Source organism: Suricata suricatta, chromosome 3, assembly GCF_006229205.1.
Source record: "Suricata suricatta isolate VVHF042 chromosome 3, meerkat_22Aug2017_6uvM2_HiC, whole genome shotgun sequence".
In the NCBI taxonomy this organism is placed as follows: domain Eukaryota; kingdom Metazoa; phylum Chordata; class Mammalia; order Carnivora; family Herpestidae; genus Suricata; species Suricata suricatta.
Genome location: NC_043702.1, coordinates 143756321 through 143783537, shown reverse-complemented (window position 1 = coordinate 143783537; position 27217 = coordinate 143756321). Strand labels below are relative to the sequence as shown.

The 27217-nt window shown below is 35.5% G+C and overlaps 1 protein-coding gene across 1 annotated transcript in view; it reads left to right on the top strand.

Annotated features, from left to right (window-relative positions):
- The window catches only part of ZBTB41 (zinc finger and BTB domain containing 41), a 49710-nt gene that overhangs the window by 3712 nt on the left and 18781 nt on the right, over nt 1-27217 (top strand). Inside the window, exons 3-9 of the mRNA XM_029935400.1 lie at nt 7786-7993; nt 8723-8792; nt 10793-10940; nt 14461-14590; nt 19320-19415; nt 20778-20884; nt 22307-22412. Coding sequence (XP_029791260.1) covers nt 7786-7993; nt 8723-8792; nt 10793-10940; nt 14461-14590; nt 19320-19415; nt 20778-20884; nt 22307-22412 — 865 coding nt within the window. The remainder of the gene's footprint in view (nt 1-7785; nt 7994-8722; nt 8793-10792; nt 10941-14460; nt 14591-19319; nt 19416-20777; nt 20885-22306; nt 22413-27217) is intronic.

Here is a 27217-nt window from a genome sequence, read left to right as displayed (position 1 = left end):
CTTCCATGTTTTGGCTATTGTTGACATTGCTGCTATGAACATTGGGGTACATGTGCTCCTATGCCTCAGCATTTCTGTCTCTCTTGGGTAAATCCCCAGCAATGCTATTGCTGGGTCATAAGGGAGTTCTATGGATAGTTTAAAAACAAAACAAAAAAATTACAGTTCTTTGCACACAATTTGGGGAAAACGCTGCTCCAGATTAAGTTGCTGATACACTAATAAGTGGCTGCTTTGCAGCTTTTTTTCACCAAGGGAAGCCCAGATCATTGTGAGAATCAGTAGGTCACATTGTAGACATGTAGCCTACCTTTCTGAATGTATTGGACATTATACCCTTCTTTTATCCATGCCTCTCTCTTGCTTATCCGTCACTGGGCTGCTTGCCTTTCCCCAAGACTAAGGGAGGGAGAGAGATTGGGATTAAGATTCTGTTATACTAGTTAAAAAAGCATGAGCTATAGTGATGTCAAACTGCCTTCACTTTTGAATCCAGGTCTTGGGCAAGTTACTTAATCTGTCTGTATTTTTGTTTCCTCATAGGTAGAGTGGGATGATGCTAATATGCAAATAGTACCTTCTCATGGAGATTATTATGAGGATGAAATGGAATAGTCTTGAATCATTCGGAATACTGTGTGAAATTTAGATGTTCAAGGAATACTAGCTGCACTTATAGCTCATTAATCTAATATTGTTACTGAGTATCTCTAATATGCCTACTACTGCTAAACAGCTATGAAATGATGTATTCGGTGTTCTCAAGAATGTTAATGAATACATGCAAAAACACAGTCATACTCTAGTAAAGATAGTCTCATCAGGAGAATTATAGAAGACTAAAGGAAACAGGAGAGATTTCATAGAGCAGGTACCATTTGAGCTAAGAACTAGAAAATAGGGAAGAAGTTATAGGGCAGAAGACCAACATACATGAAGACATTGAGGTATGTTGTGTTCTGGAAATTGCTGAAGGGTGGGTGATTTCAAGGTGGGCAAGGAGGCATATTGTAAATGACAAGAGATGAAGATTGGCACATAAGCAGAGGTCAAATTTTGCATGGTTTTAATGCTATAACAGAAGAGTTTAGGGTTTATCCAGTGAGTGACAGAAACTTGAAAAAACTTTGACAAAGGAAATGATAGTCTGTAGTAGTTTTAGGAAGGTCATGCTGGCTTCAGTACAGGGAATGAAATTTGAAAAGACCAGAAGGGTATTGTAGGCTTGGACTAGGAGGATGAGTAGCAATGAGAATGAGCTGTGGGATGAGGGTAGATCAGAGAGTTGTACTGAAATTAGACTACGGGGACTGGGTGATGGATAGGATTTAATTGTGTATTAGGAGAAGACCTGTATTTCTTAAATGTCCTCTTTTCTCATGTCCACCAGAAATCCTGTTTATTCTTAAAAAAAAAACAAAAACAGTTCAAGAACCGTTTAAGCCTTGTATCATCCACATTCCTATCATGATTTTAAAATGTCTACCTAGGTTTTTGGTTGTTATTATTTCTCATTAGATTTTAAGCCTGAAATTTTTGTTGCTTTTGGTTACTATCCTTTCTTGATACCCAGGGTCATTTCAAATAACAAGTTTTCAGTAAGCTATTTAATTGAAGTAAATTGAAAGGTGAGTGTCTGACTTAGCTTTGGACTTGGAAGAAGCCAGTTGGGCTTCTCTATAGGGTTCTGACTTTGCTGCCTTGGAGTGGGTTATGATCATGAATAAGCTGTGGGACCTGCTGGAACCATTAGCTCCACAATAAGTAGTCCACTAATTTTATTCCAGTACTTTGGATCTTTTATCCTTCCTGATACATTTAATAGTTGCTTGGAGTGGGACTCCTGATCTGGTTATATTTTCCCTTAGGCTACCAGCTGTCTTCCTCAGTGTATTCTCATGCAAATAAGAGTCCTTTGACCTTTCCCCCTTAAGGTTAAAATGGGTGAAAAACCTAGTGGGTGAAAAGGCAAAAATAGGGAAAAGATGACAGATGGAACAAGAGAGAAAATTTGGATAATTTATCTTTTTTATTGTTCCTACTGGGAACTAAAATCTTTCCTGGGATTTAATTTACAATCTCCTAGAGGTAGAAAATGTTCTACAGCTTTTTAAAAAATGTGACTCTCTAGACCATCCTGACAGAGATTCCAATTTGTTCTTAATAGAGAAGAGTTATAACAGTGACACAATACTTTAAGGTTAAGTATCCTAGTTATGTATTCTTTAGAGGATGCCATATGAATAAATTCAAAGAACAATAGAAGATTTAGCAATATCAGATATATAATGAGCTAATTTGGCGATGTTTCTCTTTGTAAAAACTGCTCACAAAACCTGACAATGGTAATTTTGCATGACCTATATGGGAGAATAATAAATTCTTAAGCACAAGGTCAGGTTTTTCATGTGAAAATTTCTTTAGAAATTTCTTTCAGAAAAAATTCTATGGATGAAATTTGTTAATGTTATGTGTTTTCTTTTGGTAATCAGGAATGGTTGACATATATTATTCTCTGAAGGAATACTGTGTTTTGTTGAAAATTTATTTGAAATGCAGACTTTGATTTATTGTTGAATTTTCCCCACCCTATTAAGAAAGAAGAAACAGATGTAGATAATGACTATATTTATGCTGAGTACCTCCCGCACTGCTACCAAATCTCTTAAATATGGAATTTTTTTAGAGATTAAAAATTTCCCCACTGGCCCCTGGAGATCTACCTGACTCTCATGGGTTCAGTGTTTCCTCAGAACTTGTATCTTTTTCTATTGTTCAGAAATTCAAATCCATAGAGATAACTGGCCTTGCAATGCCAATATGCATAAAATTGAATTAATAACTTAACAAAAAAGTTTTTTTCATTTTAGAGATTCTTAGTGTCATAATGAATCATTCAAATTTGTATATTTTCATTGGTCTCTATGGAGTCTGATGAATTTATTCAAATGAATTTTTTTTAATATTGGCTCTTGGCTTAAGTTGTTTTTTCCTTGGTTAAATCTTAATTCTACTGGTCTGTAGGAAAATGGAAGTTTAATAGTTAAAGGTGCTTTTGATTTTTTTAAAAAATTTTAAACATTTTTTATTTTTGAGAGGCAGAGATAGAGCAGGAGCAGAGGAGGGGCAGAGAGAGGGAGACAGAATCAGAACAGGCTCCAGGCTGTGTGTGTCAAGACACACACTCAGAGCCTGCCCATGGGGCTTGAACTTGTGAGATCACAACCCACCGGGCCAAAGTTGGACACTGAACCGCCTGAGCCACCCAGGCGCCCGATGATTTTTAATTTAACTGTCATTTTGATGGTTTTAGTATTCTTTAATATTCAACTACATGTAACTTAATTTGTATTTGCAGGCAAGAAAGAATTTCTTTAATAAAGGGAAAATGCTACTAATGATTAACATCCTTCCAGCAAAGACATTTTGATAGGAAATACAAAATTTGGTGAAAAAAATTTTTTGTATCTTAAGACTTTATTAAGTTGCTGCTCTTGTTTACTTGGGTATAAAAATGAGATTTAAGCATGAGAGGGTTGGTAAGTTGTCTTTTAACTAAACATGCACAGTTAACGCACAGTTAAGAATAGACCTGTTCTAAAAACATAAGTTAATCGTTTAAAAATCACACTATACTCTTGAGTTGTTTACATTTTTTCTAGAAGTATGTGTCATTTATATAATTTTAAAAGGCAAGTTTAATAAAAATGAAATGTGAGAACTTTCACAGTCAAGGAAAACTTTTTAATTTCATGCAATCACCTCAATCTTTTCAAACTTAAAATTGTGGGATTTTAGTACATATTGATAATATTTGGATTCTTTACTTTATCTAATTGATGTGTAATAAAGGTTAAGAATCTAATCTGCATGCCATATTATAATAATAGAAAAGGAATAAGATCAACTCAGAAAGCATTTTCCCAAAGATATAGCACTAATGGTCTGATTATACCTTGCAAAAAATAATAGTGTTTGAGATAGTTCAAAGTCAGGGATACATATATTATTATACAGTATGCATATTTGTACATGTGCTTATGCATAAATTGGAGCAAAAAAATTGCATAAGACTTATGTGAGTACATTTTGATATTTTCTGGTTTATTCTATTCCTTTTTCCCCCTAGTGCTAGTCACAACTCAAGTAATTTATAAACGCTAATGAACTTTAGTTTGTAAAACACTGACTTAAACCATAACAGCTCAACTCTTGTTCTATAAAACCTACTTATCTGTGACATTTATAAAAAGTCATTTCATATTTCACCTTGTAACACACAAGAACATTTCCCCCAATAAATTCCAGTATTAAGTCTCATCCCTTGAACACAGCAGAAGTATTGGTGGTGGAGTGTGTATATGCACGTGTAAATGGAGAGTCTGTCCTAGCAAGTGGCGGAGAGAGAACAGAGGTACTAGGCCATTTTAACTATGGCAAGGGGAAAAAGTCAAGTTCTTCCAGTGTTTTCAGAGAGCTGAAACCCAGTTTGATCTGTTACAATGTATATTCATAAGTTAGCTCTATCCATATTTATATTTGAAGTATACCTACATTCACTGTAGGTAATAATTCACTGTAACTAATAATCCCTATAATAATAGTAATAAATGACTAATTTTTATTAGTGCTTACTATGTGCAGGAATGTTTTAAGCATTGTATATATATTAACTCGTGTACTTCTCACAGTCCCATGCAGTATTAATAAAAGCAAGTACAGAGAGGTTTAATGATTAGCCTAATTAAGATCACACAGCTAATTTAGCCAGTGACCAAACACTAAGTTTTCTGACTATATAATATGTAAAAAATGCACTGACCATTGTCTGTATGGTCTATACATAAATATCTATTGGATTTTTCATCATACTTTGGTTATTCTTAGCCCATAATTGTCAGACTTCCCCTTTAACCTTGAAGAAAATACTTCAGTTCCCTTTCCTGGGTATTTTTATGTAAGTGCAATACAATTAATTTTTAGGTAATATACTGAGTGTTTATTAAACTTAATCATTCATAAATATATGTAACAGATTGGTGAACTCATTTATTTTATTAAGTAGAAAAGTGATGATGATTGGGGTGCGTAGGTGGCTCAGTCTCTTAAATCTGCCTTCAGCTCAGGTCATGATCTTGTGTTTCATGAGTCTGAGCCCTGCATCTGGCTCTCTGCTGTCAGTACAGAGCCCAGTTCAGATCCTCTGTCCAACTCTCTCTGCCCCTCCTCCACTCTCTCTCAAAAATAAATAAAGGTAAAAAATAATTATGATTATCTTTTTTCCCCAGTTGCCTACAATATTTTGGGTTTTTTTCCCTAATTTCCATGATATACATAGAATATTTTTTAAGTGTATGACTGAAATGCTGTACTTTTATATTAACTTTGGTCTGGAGAAAAATTTGTACATTTATTTTGCAGGACAAAGCAAAGCTAGCTTTTAACTGAAAACCTCTCCTCTTACTGATAGTATTTTTTCTTATTTTTATTGCTTTTTGCTTAAGAGAATCCTTGAAATTTCCTTTTTTGTTGGTTTATTTATGTATTTATTTTAATGTTTTATTTATTTTTAATACAGAGAGAGACAGAGCATGAGAGGGGGAGGGGCAGAGAGAGAAGGAGACACAGAACTGGAAGCAGGCTCCAGGCTCTGAGCTAGCTGTTAGCACAGAGCCTGACATGGGGCTCGAACCCATGAACGTGAGATCTGACCTGAGCCGAAGCCAGAAGCTTAACTGACTGAGCCACCCAGGCGCCCCGGTTTATTTATTTTTGAGAGTGAGAGAGAGAGAGTGAGCATGAGCAAGGGAGGGGCAGAGAGAGAGAAGGAGACACAGAATTCAAAGCAGGTCCAGGCTCTGAGCTATCAGCACAGAGCCTGATGTGGGGCTCAAACCCATGAGCCGTGAGATCATGACCCAAGCTGAAGTCGGACACTTAACTAACTGAGCTACCCAGATACCCCTAGAATCCTTGAGATTTCTATTTTAAGCTACTAGATGTGCACGTTCACAACTTTGATTACAGAATAATAATAGCCAACATTAAATGATAACTTGTATCAGACACTGCTAGAAGTGCTTTAATGTGCACTTTCATTTATCCCTATGTCAGTCCTATGAGGTAAATACTTTCATTTTATCTTTTCAGCTGAGAAAGATTTGAGGCATAGAGAGGTTATTTGTCCAGGGTCGTATAGTCTGCTATTAAAAGAGCCAGAATGCGTATTCGGGTGCATGGATCCAGGATCTGTGCCCTTACCTGTGATGCTGTTCCGTCTCTGGACTTTAGACATTTCTGTTCTAACTAATGATGTGAAAAAATTTTAGTCTAAGTAGGAATATAAATAAAAATTAAGCCAAAACATCTTTTTATTTCATTTTTTATTATAGCTTTTTCTCCTGGAATGTCTATTTTAAAAATTTCTTGATTTTTTTTTTGTTGTTGTTGTTGTTGTTGGGGAAACTTATAACATTGTACAGAATTCAGGTATGTATTCAGATAATACAGATTTCACATTAGTATGATTCCCAGTATCTGTGCAGTGATACCAGTTTATTTTTCCTTTTCCTGCTTTCTTTGATATTGCCCATATATGTTGGCTTCAGCACATTAGCATTATGCATGCATCAAGTACAGGTGATTTGTTTTCTAATATCTTACGAGTTGGAGAGACTAAGTTGTAGTGAAGTATAGGTTTTGTTGAGATTTCTAGATTTGTCGTACCCTTTCCAGGTTACCTTCTATGGGAAGAGAGATAAATCTGTCATATATTATAAGGAACCTAAGCATATTATTTTTCCTTTTTAAGATATTTTTAAAAGGACTATCAAATTTGAAAAATTTCTTTTAATTCATGGATATACATAGTAAAAGTAAAATATAAAAATACTAAATCTTAAGTGATGAGTAGATCTTTTGCTGAAGGTCAATTTTAAATTAAAAAATATATATATTTTAGGGACACCTGGGTGGCTCAGTTGGTTAAGCATCCAACTTTTGTCTTTGGCTCAGTTCACCATCTCATGGTTCATGAGATTAAGACCTGCGCTGGGCTCTGCACTGGGCTCCGCACTGGCAGTGTGGGGCCTGCTTGGGATTCTCTCTCTCTCCCTCTCTCTGCCCCTCCCCTGCTCATGTTCACTTTCCCTCTCTCTCAAAATAAACATTTATGATACATCTGTGTATTTTAAAGTTTTAAGTTCAGTTTGCCAACAGAATGTTAAGCAAATTTACCCAAAGTCTTGGTTTTTAAAATGTATGAACATGCAGGTGCCTCCTTAGTGCAATAGGCAGCGCGTCAGTCTCCTAAAATGCACGAACATGAGAGGCGCCTAGGTGGCTCAGTCGGTTAAGTGTCCGACTTCGGCTCAGGTCGTAATCTCTTGATTCGTGGGTTTGAGCCCCAAGTCGGGCTCTGTGCTGACAGCTCAGAGCCTGGAGCCTGTTTCAGATTCTGTCTCCCTCACTCTCTCTATCCCTCCCACTGCTCACTCAGTGTCTCTCTCTCAAAAATAAACATTAAAAATTTTTTTTTAAAATGTCTAAGCATGAATAATTTTTTTTAGTGACCCAAGTTTTTAAGAAAAACAATGAGACCAAAGTAATAAGTCTTGAGGCTTATCAGAGATATGTACCATATTTAGATATAAACTTTTTTCTAGTCTTGTATGTAGGTATGTGTATTAAATATGTTATTAATTAAGAGGTTCTATTGCACTGTCAAATTTCAATCACTTTGTGCCAAATATAATGAATTTAATTTTAGTTTCTCTCTTTTTATAGGGAAATATGAGAGCCACACACGTGTTCACACAGGTGAGAAGCCCTTTGAGTGTGATATTTGTCACCAGCGCTATTCGACAAAGTCTAATCTAACTGTTCACAGAAAGAAGCACAGTAATGAAACAGAATTTCATAAGAAGGAGCACAAGTGCCCTTATTGTAATAAACTTCATGCAAGCAAGAAGACTTTAGCCAAGCATGTTAAGAGGCAAGTATTATCTTGCTTCCTTAATATACTTTATTGTGCCTTCTAATTTAAATATGGAGTAAGCTGAAAACATTTATGGAGTGCTTGTCTCCGATTCCTTATTTGCTTAGTATTTTGCAAACATTTTTGATTGCAAATATATTTGCAGATGTATTAAGAGCAGCAAATGTTAGTTTATGTTTTTAATGAATGATATTAAGATGAAGTTTTTTGATGTTGAAACAAGAACTATAACTACAGAAGTTTAAGACAGCATTTTGGTCATCCTGTTTTTTACTTTGGGTTTTCACAAGTGTGTTTTCAAAATCTATCTTTTTAGACCTGTAGGAAACCTATTCCTCGTGCTCAACTTTGTCTTGAGTGCATGAAAATTTGTGAGAGAAAGCATGCTTAGTAGAGTGTTGCACATTTGATTGAAGAAAGGAAATGTATTAGGATTTGGACTAAAATGAAGTGAATTACCTTGGAGATTATCTGTGAATAGCGAGGTTTTTGAATGTATTTAAAACATAGATTAATTACACTGTTCTTAGACTATTTCTGCATAAATTTAGGCATATGTATCCATTTATTAAATGTTAACGATACCTGTATTCTTAAGGTATTTACATGTGTTTGTCTCTTAATGAAAGGAATCAGTGCCTGATTACAATCACTGTTGGCAGATCATATGGAATATTGACCTAACTAATACAATCTTTTCCTAACAGTCTTTTTTTTTCCTTGTAGATTTCATCCTGAAAATGCGCAAGAATTCATCTCCATTAAGAAGACCAAGAGTGAAAGTTGGAAATGTGATGTAAGACATTTTAATTTGTAGTAGAAAATCAAGATAAATGTAATATTACCTTTGGGGAAAGTAATTAGATTTTAAGGTAATATAAACTTAGTTTATGTCACTTTTAGAATCTTACTTTTATACAAAACTATCTTAATATTTGTAAATTAAACCCCATAAGGGTTAGTTTTTAGATGGGGGACCTGGTGGAAATCTTAGTTTTTATTTCTTATTTATTTAAAAAAATTTTTTATTCTTATTTTGAGAGAGGGGTAAAGAGAGAGCATGAGGAAGGGGTGGGGGAAGGGGAGAGAGAACCCCAAGCAGGCTCCACACTGTCAGCATGGAGCGTGATGCAGGGTTCGAACTCATGAACCGTGAGATCATGACCTGAGCGGAAACCAACCAACTAAGCCACCCAGCAGCCCCAGGTTTTATTTTTTGTGTAACTACCGTACCATATGCTTATGTTGTATATATAAACTGACATTATTACATAAACAGGAATATAAAGTGTTTAGAATTTTCCTTCCATTTCTAGTTGTCTAAAAACTCAGTGGCCTTTAACAACTGTTTTATTATATTCCACCATTTTGTAGGTCTGTAATCTAAATTTGGAGCACAGCTTTGCTGGGTAATTCAGTTCCACATGGTGTCTGTCATCTGAAGTCACTCAGTTGTTTTCAGCTGATATAGATGGTCTGGTGTGGTCTGGTGTGTTTTGACACCACTCACATGGCTGGAACTTGATGGCTCACAGCAAGGAGCTTAGCAAGGATAGTTGGCTAGGGACCTTGATTCTTTTGCACTTTGGTCTTTTCATGAAGCTACCTGGTCTTCTTTCTAGCAGGGCAGCTGAGCTCTGAGAAGCCTAGGTAAAAATGATAGGAGTTTTTAAGGCCTAGCCTCAGAAGTCACTGAGGATCATTTTTAACACATTCTCTTGATCACACAAGTCACTACAGTCAGGTCAGATTTAAGGGGATGGGAATTAGTTTCTGTTTTTCCAGTCATAGCAAAGAAGTTTTAGGTATCTGTTATACCACACTTTCTAAAGTATTATTTGATTATTTAGGTAAATATTGTTTAAAGGAGTCACAAACTGTCATTTGTCTTACTTATTTTCAGGCTTCAATATATTTATACAGCAGAATTTTCACCATTTCTCTGATTTCAGCTTCTAGGAATTGAAGTTAATAATTGTTTGGATCTACATAAGTTGGTTTCTTCTCCTTAATGAGCTTCATCATACTGGGCTGTAAATTGGTGATAATAATTATATGTACCTTGTAGGATTATTGTCAGAATTAAGTAGAATAAACCATGGATTATTTAGCATGTGCCCGGTATAGTACATGCTATCATGTAGTTGTTGTTGTTGTTGTTGTTGTTGTTGTTGTTGGAGCAGCCTCCTTTCCCCTCGCCTTTTTGTAACAACACAAAATTGAGGCTTTATTTTTCAGAGCACTTTGAGTTTTACAGTATGATTGAGAGGAAAGTATAGTGATTTTCCATACCCCCTGCCTCCACCAATGCCTGTTCTCCCCATTATCAGCATCCCCCTAACATGGTTTATCTGTTTCTTCTGACTACTTTAAGAGATAAACTCTAAAATTATTTGTCTGCAGTTTCTTACTCCTATTCCTAATTAAATATATGGCAACAATAATAAAACCTTCTATTCATGATGTATAGGTGATTTAAAAATATAAATTTAATGGATTTTAGAAATCTTGGCTAGAATTAAGGTATTTACTGTGTAATCCTGGAAATTAGCCTATTAGAAATGTAAGGAGTTGAAATGCAGCAACACTTTAGTATGAGTTTACAATAATTCCTTACTCTAATTCCTCCAAGGCATTTTTTCTGCATAATTACAATTTGATTATACTTTTGGTAACTTTTCTATTGGGAGAAATATTCCCTTTAACTGCTTGAATTCATGAGTTTTTTTCTCATCATGAGCTTTGTATTTTAATTTTTAATTCAGGTTCCCTTACATTTTGCATACATTTTTTCAGATTTGTAAGAAATCTTTTACTCGAAGACCACACTTGGAGGAGCATATGATTCTGCATTCTCAAGATAAGCCTTTTAAGTGTACCTATTGCGAAGAACATTTCAAATCACGATTTGCACGGTTAAAGCATCAAGAAAAGTTCCATCTGGGTAAGCAGATTACTTTTTCTAAAAACAGCCATAGTAATTATTGATTTTCACGTCACGCTAGAGGGGCCTGCCCCTGTTGAACCTCTTAGCAGACGAAAGTCAGATGAATTGGGAGGAACACTGGATTTGCCGCTCTGCCTAGAGATGAGTAAATATGTTCCTGTTTTGTTTGGGTGGCAGATGTGTCTGTCGTCATAAACTGCATTTATTCATAGTTGATTGGTGGGTAGGTCTATGAGTGCTTGAATAAGGTATTTTTGTTAGAAAAAACTCATTTTCTCAGGGAATAAAATTAACTTAGTATATGTAGAATGTGGTATTGTATTTGACAAGCTGTCTATCTAATGCTGTGGCCAGGGTGGAAACCTGTGTGCCAGATGGTAGAACAGTTAGGTGCCTTTATGACAGTCAGTGCTGATAGGGAATTCCCATCATTGAGAGTCGAGGCCGTTTGCTCTGCAGTATTGGTGGTGTAGTGGTGAGTATGGCCATCTTCCAAAGTATAGGCATGGATAGTTAATACACCAGAAAATAAAGATGTTAAAAAGAAAACCAAAAAACAACTTTGTGCTATGGAAAAGGTTAAAACAAGCTAAAATTCATTGACAGTAAATACAAATACATCTGACCTTTGGTCACTGGGAATTATAGAACTATAAAATGATACACAGAATGCAAACTCCTTTATTTACAGATGGTCTTAAAAGCAGAAGCTTTTTAGGCAAAATCTGAGCCAATAATGTCATATGATTGACAAAAACCACTATAGGTTTTTAAACTATATTAATAAAAATCTATTCAGAATCAGGGAGGGAATTAACTCACTGATTTTAAATTCATCTGGAATGCTGAATTCATTTCTGGATACTGCGTTCAAGATGGATATTGAGAAGTACATTCTCAAGTGGTGGGTAGTTATAGTGGCATAAGATCTTAAAATTACATCATGTGAAAAACTTTTGAAGGACCTTGAAATATTTTGTCTGAGAAAGGTAGAACACCTATCTTCAAAAATTTTTGAAGACTCTATTGTGCAATAAGGAAGACTTAAATCTTTATAATTGTAGTGTATAAGACTATTGTATGCCGAAAGATTATTTTTTTTAGCTTAATCCCTTTTAGAATTGCCTTTAGTAAGTTGTCTATGATAGGATTTCATCTTGGCGTTTCTAAGAAGCCATCAAGTGAAGCAAGTTTTATAATTACCAGAAATCTAATTGGAGACATGTTCATGATTGCAAGTGAGAAATTTCTTTATACATTAGTTGTAGGAAAAAGAGTTTCTCTTGGGGGATTGGTGTGCTTCTTCCTTTTTAGATGAAAACCATAGGTAATCCCTTTTTGTCCCTGTTATAGAAACATCATAGCAAACTATAATAATTTTTATAGTGAACATATTTGCTTCGACTTCCTTTTTCTGATCCCAATTTTCTATTTTAGCTTTTGTTAAGTATTTAATAAATAAATAGGCATTCTAAGAACATTGAATGGAAATCCTGAGGTGTAAGTTTAGTTTCAATTTAGAAATCTTTTAAAGTATTGGAACTTATACACTGAAGTAAGTTGTCCTACAAAATAGTTATTTTCCTATCAGTAAAAGTATGCAAGCGGATTCTTGAACTGATAACAGAGTTGTTAAAGAAAGTTTTCCTGAAAAGACAGTTGAACTAGAATCATGTATGCATATGTTTTATATTATGTATATTGCATATGTAAATATAATATGTAGTTTATATGTTTCATATGTACACACACACACACACACACACACACAGTTCTGCATCCCATTTCTAGTTTCTTGTTGACTTGAATACTGTATGTTAGGTAAGTGGTTCAGATCTGAGGTATGGCCCAAGAATTTGCTTCTAACAAGTTCTAGGTGATGCTGATGCTCCAGATGCCACACACCTGAGCATTACTGTTTTAGGTTATTCAAAGTCATATTCAGACTGCCTACTTTAGGATTATATATTCTGGAAATCAGAGGGAGCAATATCTAAGAAATATAGTCTGAACAGTTAGGGAAGAAGAATTTTTTTAAATGTTTATTTATTTTTGAGAGAAAGCGTATGCTGGAGAGGGACAGAGAGAGAGGGAGACAGAGAATCGCAAGCAGGCTCTGCCCTGCCAGCACAGACCCTGACATGGGGCTCAGTCTCGCGAACTTGCTAGATCATGACTTGAGCCAAAATCAAGAGTCAGATGCTTAACCAAGTGAGCCTCCCAGATGCCCCGGAGTAGAAGAATTTTTAATGTATCTCCATGTATAAGTGTAAAACTTATAGTAGACTTTAAAGTCAAATCTTCTAATTTTATCCTATTTAGAGAATTGGAATGAAAATTTGCTTTAGTAACTTCTCAGCATAGCTTTGTAAATAGAAGTTCAAGGAACTTTCACTGCATGCAAAACTGGATATCTAATACAGGGAAAAGAATGTAGGTATTTCGTTCGAAAAACTCTGGTAAGTAACTGAGCATGAAAGAGAGCACTGCTTTCTTTCTTCACCCAGCTGGAGCCGTCAGTAGCACATAAAGTTATTTCACTCTCTGACTCACACTTGCTGTAGTCTACTTATCTTGGCACTTCATTTGCTTTATCTTTTTATCTCTGTGCATATATTAAATCTCTTTTTCACACCTTCTTGGAGCCTTTTTCCATGAAGAGGGTTGTAAGAGGAGGTGGAGGAATTTTCCATAGCAGTACTTTACTTAACCCAGTGTTGCACTCTGGTTTCTCTTCAGATTGCATAAATCTTTCATCTTTTACTTAACCCAGTGCCAGATATGAATTAAGAATCAGTAAATATTTGTTGAATGAGTTAATAAATATATAAAAGACTCAGATCTCATGGAAGATAAAATAAGAATATGTTGAAGATACTTAAATACATTTTGAGGTTGTCTCTCAAAAACGTGTTGAAATTCCCCCAAAACTACTGTGGCTACTGAACTATTTTGCTTATAGATATGTTTCTGAATTCTAGTGTCCAAGTGCCGTTTTCTTTCCATTGTTCTGCCATGATTAATTTCTCATTAGAGTTCACAGTAGAATCCACAGTATTTTCAGTCTAGGCAACATCATTAGAAATGTGTGGTTTTGAGGAACAACAATGTATTTCCAGATTATGAGCTCTTTGAAGTCCTTTGTTTATTCTTCCAGAGTTTCTCAGTGCCTCTTTTCTCCAGAAATCTGGCATATAACATTTTTTACTTTATTAGAATAAAGTAAATCACACTAGAGTCTGATTTCAAACTAGGAATTGGCCATTTATTACATTATTCAACATTTATTATATTAGATGCCATACCCTAAACTCAGCCCTAAACATACAAAGATGATTGTAACTTGCCTTCTAGGAATAAAGAGTCCAGAAGAGAAGAGAAAACCATAAGTAAATAACTTTATTGTATTATAATATATGCGGTTACAGCGGTAGGTATACATTCACAACATGCCTATTAAATTTAACTTAGTATCGGTTCCATCGACTTTAAATGTACACTATTCTTTCCTTTTTAGGTCCTTTTCCATGTGATATATGTGGTCGCCAGTTTAATGACACTGGAAATTTAAAACGCCATATAGAATGTACCCACGGTGGAAAGAGAAAATGGACTTGCTTCATCTGTGGAAAATCAGTACGAGAAAGGTGAGGAATTATCTACACACCCAGAAACGCTGGTACTGTTATATACAAACAATTAGCAGAAATAGTTTAGAAGGATTAAGGTAATGCCAGATGTGAGATACCGGAATTATGCTTTAATATGAAATATAAGGACATGAGAAGAAATTATATAAAATGTCATACAAGATGATATGAAATCAAGATTTGTAGGTTTAGATGGGGAATTTAACCTAGGTACCATTTTATTTCTTTCTGAAACTCTAGTAATAAACTACATTAAAGGTTATTGTCTGACTGATTTAAAAGATAGTAAGCTACAAAGACAGAACAGAAAGATGACAAGTACAACAGAGATTTGGAAGCTGGAAAGTAGATAAGTCAGTGGTAACTGACTTAGCAGATCTAGGAAAGACAAATCCCAAGGTGGTGATGGAGAAGTTGAGAACCTGGTTTTCATCCGAGAATCCACAGAAGGAATAGGAGCAGGCAGTCTCAGATGCCTCTGGAACTAGAGTGAAGGGGCACTGGAGTAAAAACTTCTTTAGAAGTTAGATTATTTGGATTTTCTTCTCACACCCACACAGGTGATTGTTGCTGGGCACCAACCCCTCTCCCAACTCAGCAGATATCTGGACTGCACTATACCATGTTCTTATATGATGAATGCTTTCTGAATTCTGAAAGTAGCAAGCCCGGGGCCTTATCCCCTGTGACCTCTTAGGTTTTAGATTTTATTCCCCTGGCAGTAGATTAGAAAACAATTCCCTGAAAATCTGAGCAACCAAAGAGCAATTATATTCCCTAACAAATAGTACACCTAGATCACCTACTGTGAAACCTGGTCATCAGGGCCCCGTTACGTTCTTTGACCATCCCACCCACTGTTTAGTCTGTCACACCTAGTCCTGGGCAGATAGAAGGATTATCAAACAGAGAAGAAAAACCTTTAACATGGAAGGTAAATTCCAACACAATCAGGAAGGGGGGAAAAAAACTCAAAGGAAACATTATCCAGAAAGAAGAAACTTCCAAAAAAAAGAAGTTAAACAACTATTATGGATATCCCATTGAAGATAAAGGTGAAGGTAAAGAATCCATTACACAAGAACAGGATGCTATTTAAGTCACTGACATAATGAATCACATTCAAAGTATTTCAAGGTACCAGAGACAAAGTAAACACCCTAATGGAAGGATTGAAGAACAAAATTGAGGGAAACCTCCCAAAAGGTACAGAAATGTAAAATAAGGATTAGAACATTATAGAACCAGTCAAGAGGTCCAGAAAGAAAGAACGAACAGCAAAAATAGCAAGGGAAAAAAAACCATCACTGAATAATTCAAGATAATTTCCCAGAACTGAAGGACATGAGTTGCCAGACTAAAATTACTCATCAAATGCTTAGTACATTAGATGAAAATACACCTACGCCAAGGTATATCGCTGTGATATTGCAGAACACTGGGTAAAAATGAGAAGCTTCTATATGCTTCTAATTTTCAGGGAAAAAAGTTACATACACTGAATTATGAATTAGAATTACTTGGACATCTCTCTGGACAGCAACACTAGAAATAAGATGATGCAGTTATGCTTTCAAAATTCTGGGAGAAAATTATTTCCAGCCTAGAATTCTGTTCTTAGTTACACTAACAATCAAGCCTAAAGATCAAAAAGACATTTTTCTTGATTAGAAAAAGTCTTTTATGTACTCTTTCTCATGAAGCAACTAAAAGGGATGCTTCACCAGAATGAGAAAGTAAACTGATGCAGAGGAAGACGAGGGCTACCGGAAGTAGGAATTCTAATACTGGAAAAAGGCGAAAGAACTTTATAGGAGGATGGTGAATGAAGTTTCCAAGTGGTCAGATTTGCAGCATGTGTGTGCAAGGGGTAGTCAGCCCACACTGCTAGTGGTGTGACCCATGACACTCTGGGGCTTGTCATTGATGAGGTCCCTGCTAGCGTGTTTCCTCTTTTAAGAACTAGGAGTCAGAGGGGCGCCTGGCTGGCGTAGTCGGTTAGGTGTCTGACTTCAACTCGGGTCACGATCTCACGGATTGTGTGTTTGAGCCCCACATCAGGCTCTCTGCTGATGGCTCAGAGCCTGGAGCCTGCTTTGGATTCTTTCTGTGACTCCCTCTCCCTCTCCCTCCCTCCCTCTCTCTCTCTCTCTCTCTCTCTCTCTCTCTCTCCCTCTCTCCCTCTCTCTCTCTCCCTCTCCCCCCTTTCACCCACTCTTGCTCATCTCTCTCTCAAAAACAATAAATCAACGTTAAAAAAAATTAAAAAGGTAAAAAAGAACTAGGAGTCAGAATGCTAGAGTAGGTCTGACCCAAAGTAGTTTTCTTTTAATTTACTGTGGTAAGAACATGAGATTTACCCTCTTAATAAATGTTTAAGTGCATGATACAGTATTGTTAACTGTAGGCACAGTGTTGTACAGCAGACCTCTAAAATTTATTCATCTTGCATAACTGAAACTTCATATCCATTGAGTAGCAGCTCCCATTTCTTCTCCCTGATTTGAATTCTTATCTATACTCTGCCACTATATAGTACCCAGATGCCAGCAAAGTTTCTATGATTATGTTTATGCCTTGTTGCTTGATTTAACTGAGGATATTTGTTTAATTTCAAACGAATGTTTTCTGACCTATCCATGAGAATTAGTGATAATTCATAGTAAGTTTAAAAGCAAAATATATACAATAGCCTATTCACTTTGTGTGTATTTCTCTCAGACTTCCAGTACCTGATCCACTCTAGATTGTCAGATGCTGGGATTGTGATGAACCTTATGTTTTCTCGTATTTATTCATGACTTTACCCACTGACATGCTGGAAAGGGCTCTTGCTAATGCTTAGGCAAGCTGCGGCCAGACTTTGATACAGAGACGCTGTTCATATTATCTCATGGGCCCTTTAGTTAATAGTGACAATAATACTAGATTATGCTTACCACTCAGTTTTTCAAAATACACAATATATTGTTTAGTGATATATACTACTAGGTAGTAAAACAAAGAAGAGAGGGAATGATTGACATGCATGGTTATCTCTGAGAGAACAAAGAGTAATGTGGAAGCATTCTAAGGTATAGGAATATTCTTTGCCTTACTTTGCATGTAAATGTTATAATACTGTTCTTTAAATACTATGCATAAATTTTATATCTTTCAGCATATAAAATTTCCATAATTTAAAAACATTGGAAATGTTTTTAAATAACAAATAACAAATCGATGTCATGATAAAATAGGAAAATCAGTATGGTATATTTATATGAAAATTTACATTTATAGACTGGTAAATTATAGTTTACTTTATGTATTATAAATTCTTTTTATCTTAAAGGTCTTTCTGTAAAAACAAAAAGCAGACAAACCACAAACTAAAACAACCTTTCGTCTTCTTACTTTTAATAACTTAATAGGTAGTGGTGCAGGGAAAGTTTTAGGGGCATTTTCCACAAAGCTGAAAGCACCTGCCAACACCGGAGTCAGGTGTTGCTGGGCCTTGTAGGAGAGCACCATCTACTGGCGTAGATCTGTCTTCACTTCAGATTCAGTCTTCACACTCACTGGATGTGGGCTTGAAATAAAAACCAAGTAGTGGAGACAGTCAAAGCCTACAAAGGTCAGACACATTGCCTTTTACTTTCTCACCTCCCAGAATAACTTTGTCTAGCCTTACTCAGCTCTATATATGTAGGAAATCTCTGAGTGTTACAACTATAGGAAATGCTAGCTATGTACTTGGAGCAGCAGTGGTTACACAGTAGCCTGTCAAAAGTTTAGAAATAACTAGTAAACCCAGTGAATCACCGAAGTAGTAATTGGTAAAAGCTTATTGTACACACACAAAAAGACAGTTTGCAAACAAATCATGGAATGAGACTCGGGCGTATATTGTCACATGCAGCTTATATAATGAAAAAGCAGTGACTATTTATCCTTCACAGTGGTTGGTTATGATATTAGAATGTTCTTGAGTGATAGAGAATTGGTTAATGGTTACCCCATCTCAACCGTGGGAAGCAGTCTTAAGTTTTGCCTGTGCTTTTCAGAAGCATAAACAAATGAGCCAGGTCAAGTTATTCTTGCAAAACAAGCTACATTAGGCTTTGTTTTTATGACTAAACTGGTTTTGCCTGCTCAGGGAATTTTCAAGGCTGGCCTCTGTATTTTACTTTAGTAAGCCCATCCAGGGTCACTAGGGCTGGAGACTTTAGAAATGGCAACCATTGTATTCTTTATATGGTTTCCCTTTTTCACATTGGCATCTGGGAGTCACAAATACCTGTCAAGATTTTTTTGGCTTAAAACATTCTTTTAATAGACACTGAGCACATATTTGAAAGGAATAGTACTGATAAACTGGATTCCTTATACATTATTAAATTCTCTCCACTAAAAGTCACATCCGTTTTACTTACTTCACTAGTGACAACTGAGCATTTTTCATCATTCTTCTTGAAAGCTGCTTAAGCTGTATAGTTAAATCTTTGAGGAAACCAGTGGCAAAGGAAGGGAAAGTTAAAAATTTTTTTAATGGAGAGAGACAAAACACGCATGTTTATGTGCTTATGAGACTAATTCAATAAAAAGCAAAATACTGTAGGAGAAAGGGAGAATTACATAGTATCTTGAGCTTGAACACCTTTCTAGTAAGCTTTCTGGAGATCTATGTTTAATATAAATATTGGCATTAAAAAACTTAAGGTAAATGTTTATTTTTAAAATATAGAACTACTTTGAAAGAACATTTGAGAATCCATAGTGGAGAAAAACCTCATCTTTGTAGTATTTGTGGACAAAGTTTTCGTCATGGAAGTTCATACAGGTAAGTCAAGTCATTTTTTCCCTCTATTAAGTCAGATAAATTATGTCTCTGTTTTAATTCTCTATTTTCTGATCATTGCCTTAATTGATTGTTAATTAAAACATTTCTTAGTACTCCTGGTAAACAAAATTATGCAAAAAACTTACAGGCTTTTCCCCCTACAGTATTGTCTTATTCTGTAGTGCAAAATATTAAATATTTCTTCATCACCAAGTTCCTAAATGCTTTACTGTTTGAATCACTGTCATTTAAATGTTTATTTCATTACTTTTCTTTGAATTAAAATTCATTAAAGTTCTAATATTCTAACCTTAGTGCATTTTGTCGCTTTTGATTATCAAAGAAATGGTGTGAAATACGGCAAAATTGAAACCTCTAGGATTATTAGTTTTGGGAAGTCTTCTGTGTATTTGTTGTAACCTGTATAATTGTTTAGATAGCTGAATCCCTGACCGCATTTGCAGTTTCTGAAAAGTTAGCTATTTTTTGACTAAATAATATGTGACTACCTACTTTGAGATATATGTACATTTAAATTTTTTATTAATGCTCCTAATATTTTTAATTGTAAGGCTTTAATTTTTACATTTTCATTTATTATTTACCTGTTTTTTAATTTTAAACAGAATGTGCCCCCTTTAGATGTAGTTCAGTCAATTTTACTGGTGGTACTTATGGAATCAACACTTGTTTTGGCAACTTGAATGGGAAAGCTATTCATTTCACTAGGATCTATATAGATGGAGGATCATGGGGATAAGAATAATTCAAGCTAAATGAGTTTGAATAGTTTAAACCTTTATGATCTGTCTTTGCGTGACTATAAAATGAACCACACTTTGGTTAGTGTGAAGAAAAGTAGCAAATGTAACTGTCAGCAAGTTGATTACATATAAAATTTACTTCATTCTCATCCATCAGTTTATAAGTGGTATCTGTGTCCAGGATATGATTAATTGGCTGTATTAATTATTTACTGTATCATATGTTTAAGTCACTTAACCTTATTTGTCTAATTCATTCTGACTCATTCCTACTTTTACTATCTCTGGAACTCCCCTAGTCAGACAGAAAACAACCCTAGATATTTAGAACATTCAGTGAAATAAATTCAGGATCTAAAAAGTCAGGAAAGTGTGCCATCCAGACATAGTGCATGTGCACATGTTGAAGTGCTTTTTGGAAAGGGGTGAGTAACAATGCCAAAGTCAGGTAGTGAAAGAGTGGTGAGGACTGACAGTCATAGCTGTGGAGCAAACACTGTATGAGCGTGGCCGACTAAACCGCCCAGGTTCTGTTACTTAATCTGGATTTTCCCTTCGGTGGCATCAGTTTTTCTGGTCTTCAATTTTTTCTTTATAGACTTCACTTACGAGTACATCATGATGACAAAAGATATGAGTGTGATGAATGTGGGAAAACATTTATTCGTCATGACCACCTTACAAAGCACAAAAAAATACATTCAGGTAAGGTGTATTTTGTAATGATGCTTACAAGTCCTTTAAAAAAGCATCTGAAAAGGACATACTACATCATATTTATGTTGGCTATCAATTAATAATTTTAGTAATATATATGCCGGTCACCCCATCAATAATGCTGGTTCTGAAAACTTTCTTTTAAAATATCTGAAAGGGACATAATTTTATGACATGTTTTTGTTCACTGTAATTTTAAACATTTGGTTGCCTTTTATGACTATAGACTATATTCTGAAGTTTGTCTTAATCAAATTCTCAAAATTTGCATTTTGCTTGTTATGTGGAAATGTGCAAAAATTGGTATTGACATTTCTGTAAAGAGAGATGCCAAGATAACATTTTTCATTTTTATTGGATTTGAAAGAAGTTAGCAAAACAAAAGTTTGAAGAGAAATAGTTATAATTCGGTGTTAACATTAATGTAATAGTGAATTTTTGAAACCCCATCTTTGGAAAAGAGTACCTTAATAATCCTGATCAATTTCAGATCTTTATACTATATTTATAATTTTTATATTCTGGGCTTTCTTTCATATTTTCCTCTCCGACTGATGTTCTGGAAGAGCTAAGAGAGCCAACCCTATGAGTACAATAATGGGAAAGAGCCATCTCTATAAGCACAATAGAACAGGTGATTATTATTATTATAAGCAATCTAAATATGAAGTATGCAACACATATAATCACTTTCTTAAATGATCCCAAGGAGGTTGCAAGCTGCAGTTGTTATCAGTACTTTTTAGAGATGCTAATGGTCTGATGACTTTTTCACTGAAATTATGCATTTTCATTTTTAGGAGGAAGATTCTAAATTCCTAATTCTACAGATCACATGCCTTAATTGCATACTTGATTAAGTTAAGAGTGATTTTTAAAGCCCACACCTTTATAACCGAATATTAGAGATGAGAAATGGGACTCATCTAGAATTTTCCTTCATATTTGAAAGGCTCATTGCAAATGTATGAAATCCCCACAGATGAAAAAAATATATATTAAAGTACAAAGATCTGAAGTCCTTTTTATAAACAGTAAAACAGCCTTATCTTGATTCAGTGTATTTTCATTTGAAGTGTTTGACATCCAGACTTACATATTCCTAAAAAGTTCCTGAGTTTTGAAGTCATTTCATTTACCTTGCTCTGTTACATAGAGAGGTAAGATTGGAAGTCTTGAGCAAAAAGGCTATTCATTACTCCTGCAGGTGGGGAAAAGGGTTCACATCCGCATAGAGTCACTGAAGAAAGGTACTTAAGGAAGGAATGTAAAGCAAATAGCCCAGAATAAAAGAGTGGCTTTACTTTTCTGGTCTGTTTCCTATTATATTATCCTGTTGTTTGCTCATTTATTTCTGGAGGGCTGGGGGACTGAAGTGCGTATTATAATCAAACTACTTGGGTCTTTAAGGTGAGAAGGCTCATCAGTGTGAAGAATGTGGAAAGTGTTTTGGTCGTAGGGATCATCTCACTGTTCACTACAAAAGTGTACACCTGGGAGAGAAAGTGTGGCAAAAGTAAGTGAAAAAGCAGTTTCTCATAATCACTACATTGGATAAGTGTAGTTTGGATGAAAATTGTAAGTTGTCTCATCGTTTATTTTGTTTAATTGGGGGTAGGTTAACTAGCTCTTTTTTTTCTGGCTTCTATAGCTTCTCTGTTGACCCAAAGAAATTGAAGGAAACATTTTTGTTTACTTGTTTTCAGTTGACTCAAGGCTAGGAGGTAGTAGATATTGAAGTTAATAACTAATACAAGGTCTTGGCATTCTTTGGCCATTTCATGTATCTTTGGTTGCTGTGGCTCTTAGTGAAAAACATAAATGTGCTGCCTATATCTTATCCTTAGTAGAAGTTATTACTGGAAATATTTCTAGTCAGAACTTAGATTTCTTTTTAATCATATTAAATGTTTAAAATGGTTTTTCTTTGGGGGTGCCTCGTGACTCAGTCACTTGAATCTCCGACTCTTGATTTTGGCTCAGGTCATGATTTCACGGTTCTGAGCGCCATGTTGGACTCTGCTGGCAGTGATGGGCCTGCTTGGGATTCTCTCTCTCCCCCTCTCTCTACCCATGCCCCAACCAAACTAAAGAAATTTTAAAAATAAATAAATAAATAAAATGGTATTTTATTTGAAGGAGGCGTGTGAACACCAACTTTAAAAAAAATTTTTCAATATACTTGACGTACAATATCCTATTAGTTTCAGATGTATTCAGCATTTCTATCCATTACTCGGTGCTCATCATGATAACTGTGCTCTTAAATCCCTTCATCTATTTCACTACCCCCCTGCCCACTTCTCCCTGGCAACTGTCCGTTTATTTCCTAAGAGTCTGCTTTTTCGTTTGTCTCCTTTTTTCTTTAGAAAACCAGCTTTTTAATACAATTTAGATATTCAGGTTTAACTGAGATTAGTTGTTGAGTGTAATATGTTCAGAGAATCAATGCTCTTGGACTAGGTGTTTGACACAAATGCTAAATAATACACATGGTCTAAGGTGCCAAGAAACTGTAGTTGTAGTTTAATAGTACTGATCATGATCAACGAAGCATGTATATTTTCTTTAAATGTAGTAAGTGACAGACGACTTTGAACATTAGGAAGTGTTGATTTCTATCCTTTTCTTACATTTTCATATACTGGTTTATTGTTTCTTTCAGTGATTTTGTTCAGTGATTCACTCATTGAATCAATGTATTCATTGTAGTCATTGAATTGTTGTGTTCATTAAATAGTCGGAATGCTGCCAAGCACTGGGATAGAAAGATATACATGCTGCTGATGAGAAAGGGAAATAAGAATGTCAATATATTGTTTGAGTAGGTGGAAAATAGACTGAACTGCACACTCGCTTGCTTCAGAAATTCTGTAACTTTTTCTCAGCCCCTTTATACCCTTAAAAATTATTCAGTATCTTAGGAGCTCTTGTTATAGAAATAATAATATAGGGGCGCCTGGGTGGCACAGTCAGTTGAGCGCCCGGCTCCAGCTCAGGTCATGATCTTACAGCTCATGGGTTCGAGCCCCACGTCAGGCTCTGTGCTGACAGCTCAGAGCCTGGAGCCTGTCCAGATTCTGTGTCTCCCTCTCTCTCTGACCCTCCCCTGCTCACGCTGTCTCTCTCTGCCTCTCAAAAAGAAATTTTAAAATTTAAAAAAAAATTTTTTTAAAGAAATAATAATATAAAAAGTTATTATTGTTTCAACAAACTATAAATCATATTAGAAATTCAGTTGATAAAAATGAAGTCCTTATTGATTAATTCACTTAAAAATAGTAATATACCTGTCACATGCACACATAAAAGGGAATTTTGTGAAAAATAGCATAAAAGAGTGGTATGTTTTACATTTTTGTAAATTTCTCTAATGCCTTAGTAGAAGACAGCTGGAATATTGTATCTGCTGCCATGTGTTATTTTGTTTGAAGTAAATGAAGAAAATCTAGCCTCACTCTATATGTAGTTGGTAAAAGGAAGAGTATTATGATAGCAGTAGTCTTAGATAACTGTGGATATTAGTCTTTGCTACTATACCAAAACTAAGCAAGTGGTAGTTTCTTAAAGGTAAGGTGCAATCTGAAACAAAATTAATGAAGTTTTCATACTCTGTTACATTTAGTCCATTGGTCTTGTACTCAAATGTTTTTTTGTTTTGTTTGTTTGTTTGTACCTACGAACAAATTGCAAAACCAATGCACTGGTCCTTAGGATAATATGGATTCACTAAGTTATGCCAATTTGCTAAATGTTAGCACATTTCACAGTACAGGATCAACAGTTGCCTCCAGTCTCTCAGAAAGGAGTATTGGGAAGCTGTGAAAATCACAAGGGCAGATGCAAGTTCTCCAAAATTTTTATACTAGCTTGAAAGTTTAGACTTTATCATTGATGACAAATATTGTCATTTTTTCCCTTGATGTAACAGGTTTACTTACGTTAATTTTCATGAAAATGTCTGCGAAAAACTCAAGTCTGTAACTGGTTTGTCTTTCATTCTTTCAAGTAAAATGGTATTTCATGAAGAAAGTGGCTACTTCCGTTCACAAGTCAGACTCACCAGTGCTTTGCTTTGAGACAACCGTTAAACTTTGGTATGCTGTAGAAGTGCTTCTTGTGTGCTTCCCATTTCATCATAGAGAACGCTACACACTCTGAAAGGCCGAAAGTTAATAAAATTACAATTCAACTCCTTTACCACCTTTTTTTCCTGTGAGTGCCTGGTGGTAAGGAGCACAGTGACTACAATGACTATTAGTACCACAGTGACTACTTTGGTACCACTACCTTGCTTCGAGCTGAGCTACCAGCACTTTTATCCACCCTTTCTTTCGTACATGTCATTAGTGTAAACGTCTATGTAATAAGAAAGGCAAATAAGCATAACGGTATTGTTTTGAAAATAACTTTGATCTTGTCAGCGCTATGAAAGAGTTTTGAGACTCCCTCTCCGCCACAAGAGCCTATGGACCTATCTGCTGGCCTCAATAATGATGGAAGCAGAATTGGTGGGCTCCACTTTCTACGAGGGCTGGCTAATGGTGGATCTAGAATATGGAGCCTCATATATCATTTTATGGAACGAATACTTATTCCTGTGTGATAAAAGCTATTGAAGATTTTAAATGAGAAGGTGATTAGATTACTCTTATTGATGTATAGAGGCTGGATTAGTGATGGATAAATCAAGGCAAGTAAATCAACCAGTGAGAAGGCTGTTAGAATTTAGGAAAAAGATAGTAAGGGCCTAAACTAGGAAATAGAATTATAGTAAACAGTAGCAGATATTTATTTGAAAAATACTTAGTTTCTTATTGAAAGAATGGGAGCAGTCATGGATAATTCCTGTTTTCAAGAAATTCCTATTTTCAAGTGGGTGGTTGATAAACCAACCTCTGAGATAGAGAATACAGAAGATAGACCAAGTTTACAGAAGGAGACAATGAATTGTTTAGTGTATATTGACTTTGAAATGCTTAATAGAAACTCAAACATAAAATTTGACAGGTAAATAGAAGTCTACAAATCAGAAGTGAAGTCTGAGTGTGTATCAAGATTTCTATGTGAATACATAGAGGCAGATTATCCAAGGAAAGAATGTGGGGAGTGATGAAGGTTAGCACCCCTCCCCCCACCCATTATTTTATAATGTTTCTTCTTCCCTTTTATAGATCCAGATTTCTTAGCCACAACACTACAGTCATTTTGGGCCAGGTAATTATCTTTGTTGGGGAGCTGCCCTGTGCATTGTAGGTTACTGGCTTCTATCCACTAGATGGCAGTAGCACCCAGCTACCTCCAGCTGTGGAAAAACAAGACCTTACTAAATGTCCATGGGGGACAAAATTGCCCCAACCTGGGTATGGCTGCTTCTTCCTGTGTGTGCCTACGGTGACCCTGTTTATCTCTCTGTTTGTATTTACCATGGATATGAGTAGAATAGGACAAACCAAGTATACTGGTTACACGTCTTTGGTAAGTTTATCAGTGACACTCCCATTAACTTTAAAAAAGCTTTTTTAAAACTTTTTGTTTTGGTTTGTTTTTGTTTTTTGAGAGACAGAGAGAGACAAAGTGTGAGCAGGGAAGGGGCAGAGAGAGAGGGAGACACAGAATCCAAAGCAGGCCCCAGACTGAGCTGTCAGCACAGAGCCCAGTGCAGGGCTTGAACCCATAAATGCAGGATCATGACCTGAGCCAAAGTCGCACATTCAGTGTTCAGCCAACTGAGCCACCCAGGCACCCCTCCCATTATTTTATAAATCTTTTTTTCATCACGTAGAAGTTAAGTTTCTAGAAGACCAGGCCTTGCATACAGGTTTTATAGCCACTCTGTAAATGTTGAGTTGGATGAACTGAAAAGTGTGAATGGCATTTGAAATGTTAGGCATACTAGATTGCTATCGAATATTGTAACAATATGCCAAACATTCCAGTAAAACTCAGATATGTTAAGAACAGACTGTCTTACGGAATGTTATGGTAGCCTTTGTTTGAGTTAATTATTTTGCCATGTATTCAATTACATGTGAATTTTCTCCAAGGTGAAGTGAGTGACTTTTAATAACTATAATTTAAATGCTAATCATTTTACACATATCTTTATCCTCACAATTAAATTGGAGTCTAGGACTGTTTAACTCACAAAGCATGTTCTTAGGCACTACACTTTACTGCCTGTTGAATTAGGTTTTGAGTAATTTACAGCTTTTTATGTCTATTAGTCTGTAATAAAAATAAAGGACTGGTATCTTGTTCTTTTTTAATTTAGGTATAACATTTATTTTTAAGCTCAACTTTATAATATTTATTATAATT